Source organism: Bubalus kerabau, chromosome 1 (assembly GCF_029407905.1).
Source record: "Bubalus kerabau isolate K-KA32 ecotype Philippines breed swamp buffalo chromosome 1, PCC_UOA_SB_1v2, whole genome shotgun sequence".
Lineage (NCBI taxonomy): Eukaryota > Metazoa > Chordata > Mammalia > Artiodactyla > Bovidae > Bubalus > Bubalus kerabau.
Genome location: NC_073624.1, coordinates 212271587 through 212293137, shown reverse-complemented (window position 1 = coordinate 212293137; position 21551 = coordinate 212271587). Strand labels below are relative to the sequence as shown.

Here is a 21551-nt window from a genome sequence, read left to right as displayed (position 1 = left end):
GCAGAGACATTATTTTGCCTACAAAGATCAGTCTAGTCAAAGCTAGGGTTTTTCCAGTATATGGATGTGAGAGTTAGACCGGAAAGAAAGCTGAGCCCCGAAGAACTGATGCTTTTGAACTGTGGTGTTGGAAAAGACCCTTGAGAGTCCCTTGGAGTGCATGGAGATCAAACCAGTCAATCCTAAAGGAAATCAGTCCTGAATATTCATTGGAAGGACTGAAGCTGAAGCTCCAATACTTTGGCCACCTGATGCGAAGAACTGACTAATTGGAAAGGACCCTGATTCTCGGAAACATTGAAGGCAGGAGGAGAAGGGGACAACAGAAGATGAGATGGTTGGATGGTATCACCGACTAGATGAAAATGAGTTTGAGTAAGCTCCGGGAGTTGGTGATGGACAGGGAAGCGTGGCATGTTGCAGTCCATGGGGTCGTAGAGTCGGACACAACTGAGCGACTGAACTGAACTGAGAGGACCCGCTGGGGCTCAGGGCACGGGTGTGGGGCCCAGGGCAAGCCCACAGGCTGCCTCCAGACCCACGCGGAGTCCGTCCTGTCCAGCTTCCTGGTTGGCTGTGTGGGTTCTCCACACACCGCGTCCCTAGACAGCCCGGTCCCCAAACCTTTGCCCAGGTGTTGCCTGCTGACTGCATACCCTTCCCCTGCAATCAGTCCCCTGTCTTTATGGAAAAGACGTTCCAAACTGGGGAGAGTCCGACAGCTTTTGGAGCAGGAATTGAGGATGGAGACTGATTCTACCGGCCCTTGATGGGTTAAGTTAGCTTGCTTATGACCGATTTACAACACCTTGGCTAGATATCGTGAAATTAAGGCAAAATATGGAACGCTTCACGAATTTGCGTGTCATCCTTGCGCAGGGGCCATGCTAATCTTCTCTGTATCGTTCCAATTTTAGTATATGTGCTGCCGAAGCGAGCACGAGTAGACAGGAGACGCCAGAACTATTTATAGCAGAAAGAATCAAATACTTTTCGCTGAGGGTGAATTCAATTAAAAACCAATCGAGCAATTTTCCCCTTTTCTTTACGAAATTAGTGCAATCACAGCTTAATCTAAGGGAATTATTCACTTAATTGAGAAAGTGTTTGTTTTTTTCCACCAAATATAACGCAGATGGCTGTTGGAAAGCCACGGTCGTATGCAAATTACTCCGGAAGCGGGGCGGAGCCACTGAGGTCCCAGAAGTCTCCGGGAAGCAGCCGGGCTGCGCGGGAGACTCGTTGGTCCTGGGAAGATGGCGGCGCCGGAGCCGGGGCGTTAGAGCGAATGCAGACGGCAGCCTCCTTCTCGGTGGGCGTACAGCCTGGTCCAGTGAGTGCGGGGATGGGGGCTTGGGCAGTCGGCCAGCCTCCGGATGGCGCCGACGCTGCTGGGATTGTGGGTCGGAGCAGGGCCTGTGGAGTCAGAGGGCGGTCCTGGAGAGCAGAGGGTGCTGGGTAGGCTCCCTGAGTGCTCTGGGCGTGGTCTGGGGGTCGTGGCGGAAATTTGGGGTGACCTGAGGCGCCCTGCGTTGGGCGGTGGAAAATCGGGGAGGGCCTAAGGTTGTACCTCCCCGGGGAGGGCCTGGGATGCATTTGAGACGGGTCTTAGGGCCTCTCGGGTGGCTTGGGGCGGGCCCTGGGTGGCCAGGTGTGTAGAGGAGGCGCTTTGGGATTGTTTTGGAGACTTTGGGATAAAAACAGAAGTTTAGGCCGGGCCAGGGGAAGCCAGGGACAAATTGAGAGTGGGGTCTGGAAAGCACATTTTGTAGGGGCGGGGCCGGAGGGCTTTGGGGCAGAGCTTAAAAAGACTGCTGTTTGGGCTTGTGGACGGGGTCTCAGTGTTCCGGGGCGAGGCTTTAAGAAGGAGCGGGTAATGTGATTGGGAAGGTCAAAGGAAATAACCTTAGTCGCTGCTGGGCGCAAAGAGCCTGCTCAGGAAGCGTTCACTGACCCTTTCTGTACCCCTGGAAGCCAGGCCCCAAGTTGCTGCCTAACCCCCACCCTGCCTCCCTGCCTCTGTCTAAGGCAGCCTCACTGGTTCTCCTGTGTCCACGGGCTCCTTCTTAAGAATAGACCTGGGTGCTACCTCTCGTCGCAGCTTTCACTGTCCCCGTCACGGTGCACCTGGACCAGTGCCATCACCTCTACCCCATTCCCCAGCCGTGCCCTCCAGACAGCCAGAGGGGCCTGTGCAACAGAAACAGGCTTCTTGGGCCTCCCATCTCCCTCCAAGTGAAACCCCCAGGCCCTGCAAGACCTGCCTCATCCCCTCCCCATCCTTACCTTGCTCCATGCCCCCACTCACTCTGTTCCCGCTCTGCAGGCCCAGACACTGTTTGAACACCCCAGGCTCAGTCAAGCCTCTGGGCCTTTGAACTGGCTGTTCTCTCCGCTTGACATGCTCTTCCTTCCAGCTGCATGGATTGATCCCTGGCCATGCTTGTGTAAAACGCAGCTCCCTGGCCACACACGGGGCAGGGGTTGAGTCCACTTTGTCCCCCGTGGTAACCAGCATCCACCACCGCACTCGGGGCCCTGCAGGCACCCTGTGAAGATGGATGACAAGCCTGTCTTCCCTCCTGTAGGAGCTGGTGACCGTCCTCCCTGTGTGACCTTGGCAATTGGGAGCCATGGACCTGGCTTACATCTGTGAGTGGGAGAAATGGCCCAAGAGCACCCACTGCCCGTCGGGTCCCCTGGCCTGCACCTGGTCCTGCCGCAACCTCATCGCCTTCACCACGGACCTGCGCAGTGATGACCAGGGTGTGCCACCCCCCATCCCAGGCCCCCTCATAGGGCCCTCCCCCCCAGCTCCCATGGGGTTTCCTCCTCTGAGACAGGGGTGCTGAGGGGCACAGAGATAACCTTGAGGAACGGCCGTGGCTGCGGGGCAGGGGGAGAGGGGGCAGTGGCCGCTTGTGGCTTGTTGAGGCTCCTGAGGGAGTTTTCCAGCCGCACGTGTCACCACCAGCTTTGCGGTGCACTCTGCCACAGGGCTGGTATTCTTCCCACCACAGAGCAATACGCACTTCTTAGAATTAGGAAAATGTGAAACTTTAGGATGAGGAGAACCCTAACCTTCCATGGAGAAACACCTGCTGTTAGTGTTTTGGGTCCATTTTGAAAGCACAGTTGTAACCTCACAGAAGGCAGGGTCATGGTCTCCCCTCGGGCTGCCTGTGTATAAATCATGTTTCTGGAGCCCCTGCAACCTGGCTTCAACACTTCCTGATCGGCTTCGACACCCCGATCCCCTGGGGTGGTTGGGCACCAGGCCGTTGTTGCCACACTGACCTCACTGTCCCTTGCAGACCTGACCCGCATGATCCATATCCTGGACACTGAGCATCCCTGGGACGTGCACTCCATCCGCTCAGAGCACAGTGAGGCCATCACCTGCTTGGAGTGGGACCAGTCCGGTGAGGGCAGCCCCCCACCCTGAATGCCAGGGCTGCCTGCTCTGTCTTCCTGGCCTTGGCCCTGGGCTCAGAGCTGGGACTTGAAACCCTGACCTGTGCCTTTGAGGCTTCTGCTCTTCTCACCCCTGTTTCTGAACTCACCTGTGCTGGTCCCTTGCTCTACAACCTCCAGTCTGGCCCCCCACCCTGATGGACTGTGGGGATGGGGCTTGTGACGCAGGTTTGCCCAATCTCCCCCTTCTCCCCAGGCTCTCGTCTGCTGTCAGCTGATGCCGATGGGCAGATCAAGTGCTGGAGCATGGCTGACCACCTGGCCAACAGCTGGGAGAGCCCCGTGGGCAGCGTGGTGGAAGGGGACCCCATCGTGGCCTTGTCCTGGCTGCACAACGGTGTGAAACTGGCCCTGCACGTGGAAAAGGTGGGTGTCCTGCCTGGGGGAGTAGGCCTCAAGCCCAAGGAGGGCTTGGCTCCTCCTCTCATGGTGCCAGGCTGTCACACCTGCCACCAAGTTGTCAGCATCTGTGTTGCTAGCATCTCCCCCGTGGTTGATGTGGTGACAGCCCTTGATTCCTGTCTGCACCCCATGGTTCAGCCCGGCGTCCCCCTGAGAGGGGAGCCTCCTGGGTTAGGGTGCTGAGTTCAGTCCCCAAGTCATACCTCAGCCGTCCTCATTGTCAAGTGGGGCCAGGGGCTGGGCCAGGATTCAATATGAGAAAGCGAGGGGGGCTTGGTCAGGGCCATGCCTGGGTGAGGCCTATGGCAGCAGCAAGAGCTCATGTGGCTTGGTCAGCTCTGCTCCCAAGCCAGGAGGCCCTCCTAGAATGATGCTGTGGGAAATGACCTTTCCGTCCCTTCCCTGTGTCTGCCTCCTGTTCCTTCTCCCCTAGGGAGTGACTCATTGCAAGGCTTACTGCCTAACCATCTGGACCGTTTTTTCTGTGGGAGGTTTCTTTTTCAGACTTTCAGCATCTCCCCTTGGGGCTCATTTGGGGGCTTTTGCTTCTTTCTTTCCAACACTGCTCTCACCTACATGTCCGGGAAACTCAGCTGGGGCTGTGGTCAGCCCTGCCCTCCCTGGATGTCTAGTCCCATGAGCCTGGGGGTGCCTGGGTGAGCTTAGTAAGTCTGCTCCTCGTCCCCAGACAGAGGGGCAGAGTCTCCCACTGCTCGGAGGAGCTCTGTGCAGTCTCCAGCTCGTGCTGTTTCAGTGACAGATGCTTTGTGCTGACAGAAAGGAGTCAGGGGTGCAGGCCTCCATAGGGTCTGCCCCTAGGGATGCTGGGAAAGGCAAAGCTGGGGCAGAGGCCAGCGCAGCAGTGGCTGGTGGCCCACGGGCAAAAAGATGAAAAGACGAAAGAGCAGTGGCAGCTGCGCTTCCCAGCACTGCCTCCAGGGGGCATATCTGAGTCCTGCAGCCACTTGCCTGGTGCCCAGCTTGCTCTGTGCACTGGCTCAGGCGTGCTCCCACACTGCCCACGCAAGGAGCCCCGAGTGGCTGAACTGAGCAGTTGAGAACACTGGATGTCTGTCTGGCCCTAAAGAAAACGCGGCTGACTGCTGTCCCTCGTGTGTCTAGCTGTGACCTCCTTATCATGTCCTTGGACATGCAGACAAGGACACTGAGGATCAGAGAGGCCTGTGTCACCCAGCGCTCAGTGGCTGAAGCTGCATCTGACCTCAGGCTTGGACTCTTGAGGCTTCTGCTGCCTGGTTCCTCTGTGTTCCTGAGGGTGTGGTTCCCAGGAGGGGGTCCTTGGGCCACGAAGGTAGACCCCTAAAGGCCGAGTGTGAACTGGGCCCCCCACCCCCAGCCCCCTGCAGCTGACCCCTCCCCTCCCTTACAGTCTGGTGCCTCCAGCTTTGGGGAAAAGTTCTCCCGCGTCAAGTTCTCACCATCGCTCACACTGTTCGGGGGCAAGCCCATGGAGGGCTGGATCGCTGTCACGGTCAGCGGCCTGGTCACTGTGTCCCTGCTCAAGCCCAGCGGACAGGTGCTCACCTCGACTGAGAGCCTGTGCCGGCTGCGCGGCCGCGTGGCTCTGGCCGACATCGCCTTCACAGGTGGCGGCAACATCGTGGTGGCCACAGCGGATGGCAGCAGCGCATCACCGGTGCAGCTGTACAAGGTGTGCGTGAGCGTGGTCAATGAGAAGTGCCGCATTGACACCGAGCTCCTGCCCTCGCTCTTCATGCGCTGCACCACCGACCTCAGCCGCCGCGACCGGCTGCCCGCCATCACCCACCTGAAGTTCCTGGCCCGCGACATGTCGGAGCAGGTGAGCCCACCCTGCCACCTCAAGGCTAAACCCACACCTGGGCGGGGCTGCTCCCTTCAGGGGCTCCTGCCTTTTCCAGCTTCTAGAGGCACCATATCTCTGTCTTGCGGCCCTTCCCTCCATCTTCACAGCCAACAGTGCAAATCCCCCATCTCTCTGTCTCTGACCCTCCGCCTCCCTCTTATAAGGACCCTGTGATGACACTGGGCCCCCTGGGGAATCCAGGGTCATCCCTATCTCAGGGGCCTTAGCTTAATCCCTCCTGCCAAGTCTCCTGTGCTCCATAAGGTGATGTATCCCCGGGTCCCAGGACCAGGGTGGGGGGGTCTCTGGGGGCAGAGTTGAGCTACCTGTACCAGGTTCCCTGAGGTCCCTCGTAGCCTTGTGCTGACCAGCCCTAGCTTCACCAGTCCCTGATGTGTTTCCCTGGTACCTTTGCTTCCCGCCAGGGCACCATGGATGACCATCCCCAGCACAGCACAGCACTCCCCAGGGGAGTGAGGACAGTGGGTGGGCAGCTGCAGACGCGGGCCAGGCGGGCCTGGGTTGTACCCACAATGGCATGTGAGCCCTAAGATGAGCCAGAACCCCGCAGAGGCCATGGGCTGTTCTAGGCCCCTCACCACGCACCCACCCCTAGGTACTGCTGTGTGCATCCAGCCAGACGAGCAGTGTGGTGGAGTGTTGGTCACTGCGCAAGGAGGGACTTCCTGTGAACAATATCTTCCAGCAGCTCTCTCCGGCTGGTGAGTCACCCAGGTGGCCAGGCACACTCAGACTACCCTGGGTGCAGCGAGGCGGCGCCGTGGTGGCCTGAGTTTGCTAGAACATGCCCACCTCTCCCTCCCTCTCTGACCTTGCACCCACGTGGAGCCCCACGTCCCCGCCAGAGGGGCCCGCTTCCTGATACCTATGTGGCTGAGATGCCGGGGGTGAACCGTGGCCACATAGCCCAGGGCGTTCCCACTGCCAGTAGTGCTCATGGCTCTGGAGTGACTGGCCTGAGTCAAGAGGCCCTTGAGGTCCATCCACCCACAGGTGGGTTACATACGCTGCTCAACACAGTCCCAGAGGAGTTGTATGAGGCTGCACCTCCTGAGTAGGGTCCTGGCCCTTCCCGAGTCCCAGGCTGGCCCTGCTCCCCACCTGCCGTGCGGTCCCACCCTGGGACCTTATCACAGTAGGACCAGACTTCACTCAGAAGGGCCTCCCTTCCTGTTGGAGCCTCTTCCTGAGGCAGGCATCCAGGTGCTCAAGGGTCTCTGCTGAGTTCACCTGCTGCCCCCCCACCCCATTCCTTGTCCCAGCCTCACAGCCCTGTGGGCTCTTAGACCTGCCTCTCCTGCCCCTTCCTCCTAACCTTTGCCCACACTGGTCTCCCTCAGGCCCCACTCTACCAGCTACTGTCCAGCCCGCGGTAGAGGCGGTGGCCTGACTTGGGTGGACAGTGGGTCCAGGTAGACTCAGGCAAGCTGTTCAGCCTCTGACAGCAGCCACTCTCCTCTGTGACCTAGAAACGGCCAAGGCCGTCAGGAAGCCAGTGTGGGCAGCTGGTGCGGGCCTGGCCTGAACGTGCTCCCTCTCTGGGGATCGCCTTGGCTGTCACCATGACAGCTCTGCTCAGCTGCCCCTCTCTGGGACTCTGTCTCCCTGTGGGATGACATTTTCCAGGAGACTCCTCTTGCTGAGACGTCGGGGGCAGAGCTCTCAGGACAGGTGGGCACAGAGGCGTGTTATCACAGCCAGCCTCAAACTCTGTTTCAGAAACAGAGCTGGACACTCCTGGGTCGGGCCACCTCACTGCTCCGGCCTGCTTCCCTGAGTCTGCCGGCCCCCTGGGGCAGCTGGAGTGCTGGCCACCAGCTGGGTGCCTGGGCTTGTCTCAGCGTCACCTTGGTGTCTGGGCACCTCTGCCCACAGCACGCAGAGACCAAGCCCAGATGGATGGGAACCACCCCGCCTCTTGCTGGGGGGCTCCATTGTGTCACCGAGGGTGTGGGTGCCAGGAGCGGCCTGTCTGTCCACCTCCTGAGGGAGCTGGGGTCCACCCAGGACCTCTTGGACCACAGGGACAGAGAACCCCGCGTAGACCAGTCAAGTCCACAGGAGAATTTTGGGGTTTGTGTGGCAGCAAGGTCTGGGATGGGTTCCCCTCCTCGGCGTATTGGCTCCTTCGAGGGGACAAGGTGGCCACCCCTCCTCCTGACAGCTGCTTGCCCAGGCAGACACCTCCTCCCATCGCTGTGAAGGGCCCAGAATCGGGCCCTGTGGGGGACCCCCGCCCCCCTTCCCTGCTCCTATGAGTTGGCTGGGGGCCCCAGGAGGGGAAGGGCGCTGGGTCCAGTCCACCCTTGTTGCGTTTCAGTCTCATCTTCGTTTTGTTGCCCCTTGTCTCCCACACCCCCTTTCAGTTGGTGACAAACAACCCACAATTCTCAAATGGCGGATTCTGTCAGCCACCAATGACCTGGACCGTGTGTCTGCTGTGGCACTGCCCAAGCTGCCCATCTCACTCACCAACACTGACCTGAAGGTGGCCAGTGACACCCAGTTCTACCCCGGCCTCGGTACAGTGTCTCAGGGTTCCTGGGGGTCAGAGGGAGGGGTGCACTGTGGCCTTGGCCTCCAGTCTCAGGGTCGTGAGAACCTGGCCCAGCCTCACGTCAGTCCCAGTGGGGATGAGGACACTGCTCTTGATATCCAGTGAGCTAGAAAGGCTATGAGGTTGCCAACAAGCTGGGCACGGTGCAGCCACTTTCCATTGTCCAAGGCTGGGCTCAGCCGCTTGACCTGCATGTGCCCCCAGGGCTGGCCCTGGCCTTCCATGACGGCAGTGTCCACATCGTGCACCGGCTCTCACTGCAGACCATGGCCATCTTCTACAGCTCTGCCGCCCCGCGCCCTGTAGACGAGCCAGCTCTCAAGCGCCCCCGGACCACAGGCCCCGCCGTCCACTTCAAGGCCATGCAACTCTCCTGGACCTCCCTGGCCCTCGTGGGCATTGACAACCACGGCAGGGTCAGTGCTGTGCTGGGGGTGCCAAGAGTGAGGGGCCTGTGCCTCTGTGTGGTGTGGCCATTGTTGCAGGGTGAGGCCTGTGGCCTGCGGGGGTTGCGCAGGAGGTGGCTTAGGGTGGCTTCTCCTCACATGTGGGGTTCTGACGCCTCCCCCACCTTTCCCCCACATGCACGCCAGGTGCCCTGTGTTGGCCTCTTGCCTCTCAAAGGAACCCATCCATGGCCTGGCAGGAGGACAGGTGCCTCTCAACATCCACTCTCACACTTGCTTACACACATCTACATGTGTTTACACACTTGCTCACACGTGCATGTGCCCCCTACTCCCCAGGAAATCACTATCGGGCAGTGTACCTACTTGGCCCTACCCTCGGCATCTGGGATGGGTGGGATAGGGATGGGTTTGGCCTGGTGAGAGGGACCATGCGGCCCCCAAGTGGACTTGCAGGCCCTGCCACCCCACAGGCACACCCTTGGTGGAAAGGGCTCTGTTCATGCCACCTGGCCAGGCTGTAGCTCTGTAGCCCTCCCAGGTGACAGGAGATGAGGCAGGCCAGGACCCCACATGGGCTGAGCCCGCCCTGTCCCTGGTGCTCAGACTCCCATCCCCTCACGCCCTGCCCTCTCCCCACAGCTGAGCATGTTGCGCATCTCGCCATCCATGGGCCACTCGCTGGACGTGGGGTTGGCCCTGCGGCACCTGCTTTTCCTGCTGGAGTACTGCATGGTGACTGGCTATGACTGGTGGGACATCCTGCTGCACGTGCAGCCTGGCATGGTGCAGAGCCTGGTGGAGAAGCTGCATGAGGAGTACACACGCCAGAAGGCCGAGCTGCAGCAGGTGCCGGCCTTTCCCTGCCCTCCCCTGGGGCCCCCTTCTTACCCGTGGGTCAGGCAGCCCACCTCCCTGCCTTCTCAGCCCAGGAGGGTGCGGTTGCAGGCCTGGCTGCACCTGCCTCTGCGTGTCAGTGGAGGCCTTTGCCCCTGTGATAAGAACAGTGACCTCGAGTTTTAAAGATGAGAGGGGCAGGAAGAAATGATCCCCCAGAAGCATCGCACGTAATTGCAAACCTAGAACCTCCCTGAGGTGAGCACTGCTAGGAATCCGGAATTGTCCTCTGTGCCCCGGTCTCCAACACAAGGAGGAAACAGAAAGGAGAGGTCGCGTGGTTTTTAGCAGCCCGCTCACATGTGCGAGAGCTTGGATGTGCAGGGCTTAGACCTGAGAGCTCAGATGTGAGAGGGTGCTGCCGGCGTGAACTGCACAGGAGGGAGCTGGCTTCAGAGCCAGGAATGCCGCTAGTGTCCAGCCACTCAGTGCTCGGCTGAGCTGTGTGCGCGCACCTTGATGCTGTCAGTCCTTCAGTCGTGGCATCCCAGGAGACATCAGGGTCAAGGAATGAGGTGGGGTAGAGCAGCATCCCCGCCCCTACCCACTTCATGCCAGGCACCCCCAAATCGTTAGGGATCCCAGACGTGGCCCTTTGGCCCCTGGGGTAGACCCACCCACAGGTTGAAACCCTGCTGTTCTGTGAGGGAAGGTTCTACTTGATTCTGCCAGAAGGAGGGCAAGGCCCAGAGATTTAGCCCCTTGCCCATTGGGCCCAGTGCCTTGCTCTGGCCCCGCCCCAAGGCGTGAGCCCCAATTGCTCACATCCTGGCCACCCAGGTCCTGTCCACCCGGATCCTGGCCATGAAGGCCTCGCTGTGCAAGCTGTCGCCCTGCACGGTGACTCGCGTGTGCGACTACCACGCAAAGCTTTTCCTCATCGCCATCAGCTCCACGCTGAAGTCGCTGCTGCGCCCACACGTGCTCAACACACCCGACAAAAGTCCTGGCGACCGGCTGACCGAAATCTGTGCCAAGATCACAGACGTCGGTGGGTCCAGCTCCATCCTGCAGGCCACTCTGGGTCCCGCCCCCACCCTCCAAGTGCCCTTTCTGTCTGCCAGGGAGGATCCCTCAGGTGTCTTGCATGTGCCCCCCCTCCCCCCACCACTGCCCTTGGGGACACATGGTGGGTGTTACTGGGAACAAAGATGAGGCAGCCTGGGTGGCATCCCCAGGGTCACTGTATGTGTGGGCGCCTGGAGGCTGGCGGGAACTCCAGGCTGTCCTGCCCAGGGGGTCCAAGGGGTGTCAGGTGTCCTGGAGCCTCTCCCTCCAGCCCTGCCCTCCAGGGCCCCCTATGTGAGGTCCCAGCCTCCCCTGACTGCCTGTCCCCTCCCAGACATTGACAAGGTCATGATCAACCTCAAGACGGAGGAGTTCGTTCTGGACATGAACACGCTCCAGGCACTGCAGCAGCTCCTGCAGTGGGTGGGCGACTTTGTGCTGTACCTGCTGGCCAGTCTGCCCAACCAGGTGTGCCCTCCGCCCCACCTCCTCCAGCTCAGCTCCTCCCAGAAGCCCCACCTCCTTGGCCCCACCCCTCCCCAAAGGCCATCTGATGGCAACTCACAGAGGTCCTGGAATGCTCAAACACGAAAGTGCACAAGCAGAACCTTCCTCCCCATAGGGCTCCCCGCTGCGACCAGGCCACAGCTTCCTGCGGGATGGCACGTCGCTGGGCATGCTGCGAGAGCTGATGGTTGTCATCCGCATCTGGGGCCTGCTGAAACCTAGCTGCCTGCCTGTGTACACGGCTACCTCAGACACTCAGGACAGCATGTCCCTGCTCTTTCGCCTGCTCACCAAGCTCTGGATCTGCTGTAAGACACCTGCTCCTCTTCTCTCATTTCCCCACCAAAATACAAGCCCTGGCTGAGTCCCCCCACCATAATGTAATCTCCCATAGGTCAAATTTGCTCTGTTTTGGTCCCCCTACTATTTCCCCAGCACCTAGCACAGATCCAGGCACACCGTGGGTGCTCAGTAAACATCGGCCACTCTTAGGCTCCTATTTGTCCTGTGTCATGTGTTTCTGGGACCAGGCTTTGTCATTGTTGCCTCCCTGATGCCAGGAAGGGCACCCAGTACTCGCTGCACATTTTGTAAATGAATAAATGGATCTCCATTTTACAGAGGAGAGGACCAGGCCCGAGGAGGGGGAAGAGCTTCCCAGGCTCCTCAAGAAGTCAGGGCAGGGCTGGGGCCTGCACCTGGCGCTCTGTGAGCCTGAAGGAGGCCATTATGCCTCCTGGTGGGCAGTGCTGTGGGCAGGGCCGCTAAGCATGATTTCCTGTGTCCCCTGCTCCCCCCGCAGGTCGTGACGAGGGTCCCACAAGTGAGCCAGACGAGGCGCTGGTGGATGAGTGCTGCCTACTGCCCAGCCAGCTGCTCATCCCCAGCCTGGACTGGCTGCCTGTGAGTGACGGACTGGTCAGCCGCCTGCAGCCCAAGCAGCCCCTGCGCCTGCACTTTGGCAAGGCCCCTGCTCTTCCTGGTAGCTCCAGTGGTCTGCAGCTGGACGGCCTCATCAGGTATGTGCACTCACCTCTGACTCAGGGCCCTGGATACCTTTTCTTTCAGAAGAGTCTCCCCTAGACCTGCCTGACATCCCCCGTCACATGTCTGTCTCAGGGCCTCTGCCCGTGCTGCGCCTGCTGCTTCCTTCCAGCCTGACCTGAGTGCTACCCCCGATACTCCTCCCCTCCCTTGCCCCTGAGATTCCTCCTTGCCCCCAGACTCCTCCCCGCCCCACCCACCTCCTCTGCCCTGTCACTTCCCTCCATCCAGACACTATACTGTACTATAGTGTACAGGTCATCGGCTTGTACTAATTTGTGTCGTTGCTTGTCCGAGTGACGTCATCTTCCCCCTAGCCTGTCCCGGCCCACATGGAGGGCCCACTTGGCCAATCTTGGTTACTTGGCTCCAGCCCCTCTGGAGCTCAGGTTCACACCCCAAGCCCCCACCATAAATCGCACTGCAGCCCAGAGTGCCTGGCAGGTCCCAAGGTGCCAGGAAGCAGAACACTCTTAGGCAGACCTTGCTGGGAGTGACCTTGGGGGCCATTCTTTGGATGTATGGAATCCAGAAAGCCCAGGCCTGCTGAGGGAGCAGCACCCTGGGTGGGGGTTTGTCCCCACTTTACAGGCAGGTAATCTCAATCTCTGAGGTCCAGTCCAGAGATAGACACCAGGCCAGAAGGCGAACCTAGGACCCCACAGGCCACCTCCCATTCAAGGTGTCATGGGATGGATTCTCAAGTGGCCCTTTACTGGGGAGGAGCCTTAGTGTCCCCACAGCCCCCCTCCCCCTCAGGAAGACTCTGGGCCTTCCTCCTCCACTTCCGGATTTTCTTTCTCATCTCTAAAGCCGTGGGAGGAGCGGCTTGATGAATCACACACTTGTGGTTTGTGCTCGAGTTTCAGGAAACACTTTACACAGAGAGGCGGCTGGTCGCCAAAGGGCTTTCACACTCTAGGAAGTTTTCAAACTTGTGTAATACGAGTGCCCCAGCCTCAGAAATCCTGATGGGCTCGCTCCACTCTGCTCCAGGCACCACCCTCAGCGGGGGCCTGTGGGCAGAGGGTGTGTAGGAGTCTGGCTCCTGGATTCTCCCTGTTCTCACACACACTTTGCCTCTAGGAGACTGACCCGTACGTCTGTATGTGCGCATGCGTTTGTGTTTGCGTGTGTGCATGCATGTGTGCGCCCGTGCATGTGCACACCCCTGAGCCTTCCCCTGCTCCTCTCCATCAGGGCGCCGGGCCAGCCCAAGATGGACCACCTGCGGAGGCTGCACCTGGGCGCCTACCCCACGGAGGCCTGCAAGGCATGTACCAGGTGAGCGGCTGCAGGAGATGCCGTTCCACTCCGCCACTAGCAGCTTCCCAGCCGACGGGACAGGGTCCCAGGATTGTGTCTGTCTGGGGCTCCTGAGCGGGTATCCCTGGCGGTCTTGATAAAGGGTGGGGCTGAGGTGGAGGGTAGCAGCGAGCAGCTGGCCCAAGCCTGCCTTCTTGGGGCTCCCAGTAGCCTGACAAGGGCAGAGATGGAGGAGCGGCCGCCTCCGCGCTGCTCGTGCACATGTGGCCCTGCTTGCTGCCAGACAACCCCAGGGTCACACCACTAGGCTTGGCCCACTGTCCACTCAGGGAAGTGAGGGGTGGTATTGAGTGGGGACAGAAGGATATGGAGGAATTAGCTCACTGTGTGGGGTGTAGGGGTGCAGGGAACACGATCCTGAGGTGGAGTAGCATGTGCCAGGCCCTGTGGCTACAGCCGGCCTGCCTGGCATCCCACCCACCTGCTTGCTCTATCTGCAGGTGCGGCTGCGTCACCATGCTCAAGTCGCCCAACAAGACCACTGCTGTCAAACAGTGGGAGCAGCGCTGGATTAAGAACTGCCTGTGTGGGGGGCTCTGGTGGCGCATGCCCCTCAGCTACCCCTGACTACATCCCGGCCTGTAAGTGCATTCTTTTTCTTTCTTTTCTTCTCTTTTTCACTTGTTATGGCCTTTAATTCTTAGGTGAATAATTTTTTTAAAGTTATTATAGTAAGGATTACAGTGTTGTTTCTGGCATACAGCACAGTGATTGAGTCATATGTATACACACATGTTCTTTTTCATACCTTGTCCATTATGGCTTATGATAGCATATTGAATATAGTTCCCTGTGCTGTACAGTAGGACCTTGTTGTTCATCCTTTTTATATGTAGCAGTGTGTATCTGCTCATCCCACACTCCCAATTTATCCCTCCCCTCTTTCCCTTTGGTACCATAAATTGGCATTCTTTGTTTGAGTTGGTTTCTGTTTTGTAAATAAGTTCATTTGTGTCATAGTTTAGATTTGACATGTAAGTGATACCAAGTGATATTTGTCTTTTTTTGTGTGTGTCTGACTTACTTCGCTTAGCATGATAATCTCTGGGCCCATCCACTGCTGCTGAAAGTGGCACTCTTCTTTTTTGTGGCTGGGCGATAATTGCATTGTGTATCTATGTGCCATGTGTCTATCCATTCCTCTGTTGATAGACCTTTAGGTTGTTTCCATGTCTTGACAGTCCTGAATGGTGCTACAGTGAACATTGAGGGGCATGTGTCTTTTTGAATTATAATTTTGCCTGGATACTTGCCCAGGAGTGAGAATGCTCATTTTCTGAGGAACCTCCATACTGTTCTCCACAGTGGCTGCACCAACTTATATTCCCACCAAGAATGTAGGAAGGTTTCCTTTTCTCCATGCCGTCACCAGAATTCGCAGACTTTTTAACTATGGCCGTTCTGACTGGTGTGAGGTGAATCCTCATTGTAGTTTTCGTTTGAGTTTCTTTAATAATTAGCGATGCGAAGCATATTTTCATGTGTCTATTGGCCACCCATATGTCTTCTTTGGAGAAATGTCCATATAGATCTTCTGCCAATTTTTTTGATTGGGTTGGTTTTTGATATTGAGCTATATGAGTCGTTTGTATACTTTGGAAATTGCACCCTTGTCAGTTGCATTGTTTCCAAATATTTTCTCCCATTCTGTAGGTTGTCTTTCGTTTTGTTTATGGTTTCCTCTGCTGTGCAAAATGTCAGTGGATTCCTGATGAACTTACAGGAAAGCCATGCTGTCCCCTTGCCAGTGACAGAGCAGCCATGTGCTCCAGACCTTCGCTGGGTGTTCTTAGACACCACCACCCTGGAACTATGCTTTGGGGGCCTTGTCTGCTGCGCCAGCACCCCTGTAACCGACAGGGCCAGTGAGGACACAGCCTGAAGCCTCAAGTTGGCACCTCAGCCCAGCCGTCGAGCCTCTTTCTCCCCCGGAGCCTGTTGATTTATCTGGGAGGAGGACCTAGCCACGTGATCACCCTGCGAGGTGGTAACTGAGATAGGCTGGGGCCTGCCCCAGGCAGAACCACGGCAAGTGCCGCCCCTCAGGACCCAAAGGTCCCCTAGGTCCCAGTTCAGAGGGTCCAGGATCTGAGGACTCTGCTTTAGAACATGACACATGAAGCTGCCAGGCGTCCAGTGGCCACTGTCAACTGACACCAACCGGGCGTCAGCCTCGGGTCCCCCACCTGTACCTGTCACTGCTGTCTCTGACATGGGCAGGCCCCAGAAACGTCCCCCCGGGCAGCAGGTGTCTTGTCGTTGTCCTGGGCGCCACCCCCCCACAGCCCATCCCCCTCCACAGGCATAGGATTCTGTGCCTGTGTGTGTTGCTTTCCTGCTTGACCAGCATTTATTGAGCACCTACTGTCTACCAGACGCAGGCGTCCCAGCGGGGAGCAGTGGGCTGGACGTGGGTGGAGGCTGCTCCCTACTCCCTGGGTTCCTGCACATAGGAGTATCTCTGTCTCTTCTTTCTGCCTCCCTGCCTTCCTCCTCTCCCCCACCAGGTTTTTGGGAGCTCAGGCTGTGGCCCCCAGGGGTCCTGCCTCACCAGCAACCACTCACCAATTATGTGGCTCCCCAGGGTCCAGACACAGTACCTGCCTGTTAAGCAGTAATTGCTTCTCTTGTTTTCCTTCTGGAGGCTCGAGGGAGAGCAGGCTGGGTAGGTGTCCTGCAGAGGTCAGCATGCTGCCCGCTGTGTCAGGCTTTCAGGGACTGGCAGCGCTCCAGGGGCCCCATTACCTGGGCCAGTTGCCCACCTGCCTGTGGCCCCAGCACTCAGGGGTGTCCATGTCTTGCCATCTGAGTGGTGCTTTCTGCAGGGACCTGTGGGGTACCCCCCACCCCGTGCTGCTGCTGGCGCCCCAGCCCCTTGGAGAAACGGGCCTGAAATGGGCAGCCTCTCTGGCGGAGCGGCACATGGCCCAGGTTCTTGCATATATTTTCTCAGCCTTTTACCTCATTTGACCATATATTTTTTAAGCCACTTGCCTTTCTGAAGTCATTCTAAAGTCTTTAAAGCAGCTACTTGTTTTAGAAAAGTGAGCGTGTTTCTTGCACTCATATTTCATTGCTTTAAGGTTAAATAGAGGAGGTTTACACCACAGCCACCATCCTCAGATGCTCCCTGGAGGACGAGTCCTGGTCCCTTCCCCTTGGACCTGCTCCGACCCATCCTGTGCAGGGGAGGTGGTGCCGGCTGACCTGAGGCTGGTGGGACCTGGCCTGGCTCCTGGGCCTCCTCCTAGAGCCTCTGGACACCTGCAGGCTGGCCCCTTGGGTCTGGTCACCCAGGGGGTGGAGCAGGGACACCCCCATGCCTGTGTGACCCCGACCCGCACAAGCTGAGCGAGATGAAGGGGATGGGATGGCTCAGCATCACCGAGTTTAGGGCAGCTTGTCACTGAGTGGTGGATGACCGGAGTGCCCAAGAGCTGCTGTGACGAGCCCAGTGGGCATGCCCATGCCTGGCTATCCAGAAATGTCAAGTCATCTGAGGGCCCTGTTGGAAAGTCCTCCAGGTTGGGAGGGGGTTTGTGGGTGGGCAGATTTCCTTGCCCCTCATCCTTCCCCCACCCCATGTCCACACAGATCCCCTTCTGGGGACAAGAGTAGGCATTCCTGTGACAGGAAGAGGCAGTTTGGTCCCTCTGATTGCATGTCTCCTGTGCCCTCAGTCTCCTCAGAGCCAGGCCCACGGGACCCCATTGTGGCTGAGGAGGCTGAAGACACCATCCTCCAGATAGGAGTGGAAGCAGAAGCCCTTCAGGGTCCAGGGTCACAGGTGACTGCAGCAATGTGCCCCCCCACACACACCCGGGTATATGGTAGGAGCCTGTGTCTCCCCCTGGAGGCCTACAGTCCCCCCTACCTCCACCCGCCCTACCAGCTCCATCTGGTTCTGCTCTAGCCACTGACCTCAGGGGCCGTTGCTCACTGTTTTATCTCATCTGTACCCCCAACTAGTGTTGCCAGATAAAATGCAGGAGAACAGTTAAGTCTGAATTTCACATGGACAATGAATGGTATTTTAGTCTAAATCTGTCCCCAATGTTACATGGGACATGGGACATACTTAACAAAGTTTTCCTGAAACTCTCATGTAACTGGACAGCCTGCATTTTTGTTTGCTAAGTCTGGTAATCCTACTGCTCCACCTCCCAACTGGATCATTTCAGGGCCACTTCCCAGTATCTTGGCTTAATTCAGGAAGTAACCATGGGAGGAGTGAGTCTGTGATGGCTGACCGACCAGCAGTTACGTTTTCCTTTCCACTGTCACTTAAGTGCACGCAGCTTCTTAAATCCCACATGAAAAAAAAATCCCGAGCACACTGAGGAGAACCCCCAGCCCATCATCAGTATCACTCAGAAGTTCCATCCATGCATCTGGGAATATTTGACCTGGTTGCTATGAGCAGGGCTGGGTCTTAGCTGTGTCTCAAGAGCTTCCATGTGAATGAACGCTTCATAGCAGAAAAACACCTGGCCAGTTTCCAGTTCCAGTCCCTTGTGGGGCACATGACCATCTCTCAGACCCTCAATCTCTTTATTGACCAAAGGGAGGTCAGAGGTTCCCTTTGTGGGTCAGGCTTAACACCTGGGGCCAAGTAGGTGCTGGGCTTCAATGGCCCCTTGTCCAAGTGGGAGAGGGCCCAGGGCCTCAGTCCCTGGGTTCTGCCCTGTCATCTTGCACAGAAGGGTAAAACCAAGACCCAGGAAGGTGATGACTCATCTGGGCCCCCAATCAGTGGGGCTGCTCTGGGACACCAGTCAGCTTTGGACAGTCAGTGAGCCACATTGCAGATGAGGCCGGCCTGTGAACGCAGCCAGGTGCCTTGGTCGGGGCTGAATTTCAGGCTGCTCGGGAGAGTCGCATAGCGTCTCTGAGCGTTTCCCCATTTGGGACACAGTTCTAAGAACACAAACTGTCTGTGTACCTAGATCTCAGTCCAGAGCAGGGTCTTGCACACAGTAGGCCTTCACATTCCTCTTGGGAAGTGGAAACCAAGGGGACACTACCCCCAACCCGCACCCCTTGCTAGGTTTCAGGACACTTCTATTTCCTGGGAAGAGTAAGGGCGCCACCGTGTGGCCGAGGCGTAAAGCGAAGCCAAGCTTGAAGGGCATGGGGCCTCCGGACTTGAGCCTGAATGCCCTTCCTTCAGGCACGTCTCAGCCTTTGGGTTGCCTCCTGGTACATCATTACCAGGACTCCGCCACCCCCTCAGTCTGCTCGCTTCGGTCCACTCCTGCAGGCAGCATGCAATCAATAAAGGCGGACCGGGTGCAGGAATGGATGATTTTATTGCTCGGGCCCCGTGACCGCAGCCTCTCAGGGCCTCCTCAGGCGGCTGCGCCCTCAGCCATGACGCCGTCGATCCAGGTCACGTAGCTCGCCAAGCGCGTGTAGATACCGGGCTTCTTGCGGTTGCCGCAGATCCGTGAACCCGAGGTGACCACACCCTCGGCCACGCTGCCGCACACCAGCGGGCCTCCGGAGTCGCCCTGCGGGGAGCAGGGTCGTGAGGTCCGGTACAGGCCCGCCCTCCCGCGTCCTGGTTCGGCTCCACTAGAGCCTGCTGCCGGAGAAGGCAACGGCACCCCACTCCAGTACTCTTGCCTGGAGAATCCATGGACAAAGGAGCCTGGTAGGCTGCAGTCCATGGGGTCGCTAAGAGTCGGACACGACTGAGCGACTTCACTTTCACTTTCCACTTCCATGCATTGGAGAAGGAAATGGCAACCCACTCCATTGTTCTTGCCTGGAGAATCCCAGGGATGGGGAAGCCTGATGGGCTGCCGTCTATGGGGTCGCACAGAGTCGGACACGACTGAAGCGACTTAGCAGCAGCAGCAGCAGCAGAGCCTGCTGCAGTTCCAGCCTGTTGCAATTCCGCTCAGCCCTGAGGCCCCAATCATTCCCTCACTATTCAGTTTCCCCAGAGTCCACCCACCGCCGCCCATCAAGGCCTCGCCTCCGGATTTTCGATTCCGCCACTTCAAGCTCCACTCCGCCCTCCGTCCCAGTCTCTGCGCAGCAGCCCCTCGAAGCCTTCAAGCTCGGGTCCCAACGCATCCACATCCTCTCCCAGTTGTCACCTTTCCTCCCAACCCTTTTTTGTCCTCAGGCCAGCCATGCCCGTCCGGCCTGTCCGCGTGCGCTGCCCTCCTGCTGGCCCCGCCCTCCAACAGACCTGCCCTTCTCTGCCCCGTCCCCAGGGCGCCCCGCCCCTCTCCTGGGCCCACCCCCAACAGGCTGGTCCCCTCTCTGTCCCGCCCCTCTACTGGCCCCACCCACAGTAGATCTGCCCCGCCGCCCCGCCCCTCTACAGGCCCCAACCTCAGCAGGCTGGTACCCTCTCCGTCCCGCTCCGCCTGCGCACCTTGCAAGTGTCCTGGCGGTTGCTCTCCGCGCACATCATTCGCTCAGTGATGGTGCCGTCGTGATACGTTCGCAGGTTGCAGGTGGCGCGGTCGAGCACCGGCAGGAGTAGGTGCTGCAGGCGGTCGGGTTTTCGGCCGGTGTAGCTGATCACGCCCCAGCCCGCCACGTCGCAGAGAGTGCCCGCAGCCACGTCGCGGTCTTCGCGCTGCCATGGCAGGAGCTGCACGGCAGGGCCCAGCACGGCTTTCTCAGAGAGCTGGGGTATGGGGCAGAAGCCAGTGTTATGGCCAGGGCGGGGCGGAGCCCCAGAGCAGCGGGGGGACTGCGGCTAGACCCAACAGACCTGCAGCAGGAGTAGGTCGTGGTCTATGGTCTCTGGCCGGCTGCCCGGGTGGGGCACTACGCGGAGCACGTCGTACAGGCGCTTGGAGGGCTCCGGCTGCGACAGTGAGTGCGCGCCCAGGAGGACCTGCACCTTCCCATCGGCCCTGGGAGTGGGGTGGACGCACATCAGAACCACGTCCCCTCCGCCCGGCCCCGTTCTTTGCCCCGGGCCACTCACACGTCCTCCAGGCAGTGCGCTGCGCTCATCACCCACTGCTCTGCTATCAGGAAGCCTCCGCACACGTGCTTGCCGTTCACCTGCACGGATGCCATGTAGGGCCGGGAGTGGGATGGAGCCTCCTGGCCACGCAGGATCCGGCCACGGGGCTGTGCCGCTAGAAGTAGGCAGGTCAGCGTGAGGACCTCGGGGGTAACTGCAGCCCAGCCCTCGGGATCCCCCATCGACTGCAACACCCTACCCTCCATTGGCTGTAACACCCCCTCAGACCTGGAATTCCATCCTGCAATCCTCCCCAGCAGAATTACAACCTCCCGGGGCCCCAGGGAGGAACAGCTGAGAAGACATACGATAGGGAGTGAGGGAACCTGGGGTAAACCCCATGTCTACACACTGGGCCTGATGGCTTCAATTTAAACACGAGGAAAGTGGGGCTGCCCAAACCCAACATCCCTGCCAGCATTTGCCTCTCGGTTTTCCAGTGTGTGGAAAGCTAGATGTAAAGTTTTAAGAATATCCCCTGGCAGTCAAGTGGTTGGGACTCTTACTGCCAAGAGCAGGTGTTCGATCCCTGGTTGGGGAATAAGATCCTGCAAGCTGCTTGGCACTGCCAAAACAAAAAACAACCCCCAAATCCCTAAAGTTTGGAGAATTCTTTGGTTTCCAGAGCCTTCTGTTCACGTGGGCCTGGGGAATAGTCCCGTTTGATGGAGGGGCCACCTCACTGACTGCCCTGCAAGCTGGTGGCCCCCATTGGTCATCCCACATCCACTCACCACACAGGGCTGTCCCGAGGAGGATCAGAACCACCAGGTGCAGGGATCTGTCTGCCATGATGCCGCCGTGGCCTTGACACTGACCCAGGCAGGACCGTGGGGGTGCTTTTATGAGGCTGGAAGGAGGCGGGCGCTCCCACAGGCCCTATCTCCTGGGTGGACATCGGCCCAGCTGGAGAAAGGGAAGCTGCCTGTCCATTCTCCCCAGGGGTGCGGTTCTCTCCCACGGACTTTGTACTGAGTATAGATGGGCTGCTGGGTATGCTAGCTACCCCTGTGAGCCTGACCCAGGGCCAGCCCTGGTGTGGGAAGCTGCCCCTCGGATGGGCAGCAG

The 21551-nt window shown here is 58.6% G+C and overlaps 2 protein-coding genes and 1 non-coding gene across 5 annotated transcripts; 1 reads left to right on the top strand and 2 right to left on the bottom strand.

Moving 5' to 3' along the window:
- Positions 1 to 834: 834 nt before the first annotated feature.
- LOC129642458 (U6 spliceosomal RNA) lies at positions 835 to 941 on the bottom strand. The gene has a single exon (XR_008709728.1). It is a non-coding gene; the product is annotated as a U6 spliceosomal RNA (small nuclear RNA).
- A 260-nt stretch (positions 942 to 1201) lies between these two features.
- Positions 1202 to 18787, top strand: MED16 (mediator complex subunit 16). Of its 3 annotated transcripts, XM_055552818.1 has the most exons (16): positions 1202 to 1333; positions 2589 to 2766; positions 3315 to 3422; positions 3671 to 3840; positions 5267 to 5698; positions 6339 to 6444; positions 8110 to 8265; positions 8505 to 8716; positions 9350 to 9556; positions 10385 to 10595; positions 10947 to 11080; positions 11235 to 11427; positions 11922 to 12138; positions 13364 to 13447; positions 13930 to 14070; positions 15143 to 18787. In XM_055552818.1, exons 2-15 carry the CDS (start codon positions 2634 to 2636, stop codon positions 14054 to 14056), a joined length of 2490 nt encoding a protein of 829 aa, XP_055408793.1. In that variant the 5' UTR covers positions 1202 to 1333; positions 2589 to 2633; the 3' UTR covers positions 14057 to 14070; positions 15143 to 18787. The 3 variants fall into 3 exon arrangements, with proteins under 3 accessions (XP_055408793.1, XP_055408802.1, XP_055408811.1); XM_055552827.1 differs by lacking the exon at positions 3315 to 3422; XM_055552836.1 differs by lacking the exons at positions 10385 to 10595; positions 10947 to 11080.
- On the bottom strand, positions 18780 to 21376 carry CFD (complement factor D). Its single transcript, XM_055552850.1, has 5 exons — positions 21218 to 21376; positions 20442 to 20598; positions 20223 to 20367; positions 19878 to 20135; positions 18780 to 18999 (listed from the first exon to the last, which is right to left on the bottom strand). The coding sequence occupies exons 1-5, from the start codon at positions 21273 to 21275 to the stop codon at positions 18838 to 18840; spliced, it is 780 nt and encodes a 259-aa protein (XP_055408825.1). The 5' UTR covers positions 21276 to 21376; the 3' UTR covers positions 18780 to 18837.
- Positions 21377 to 21551: the final 175 nt, after the last annotated feature.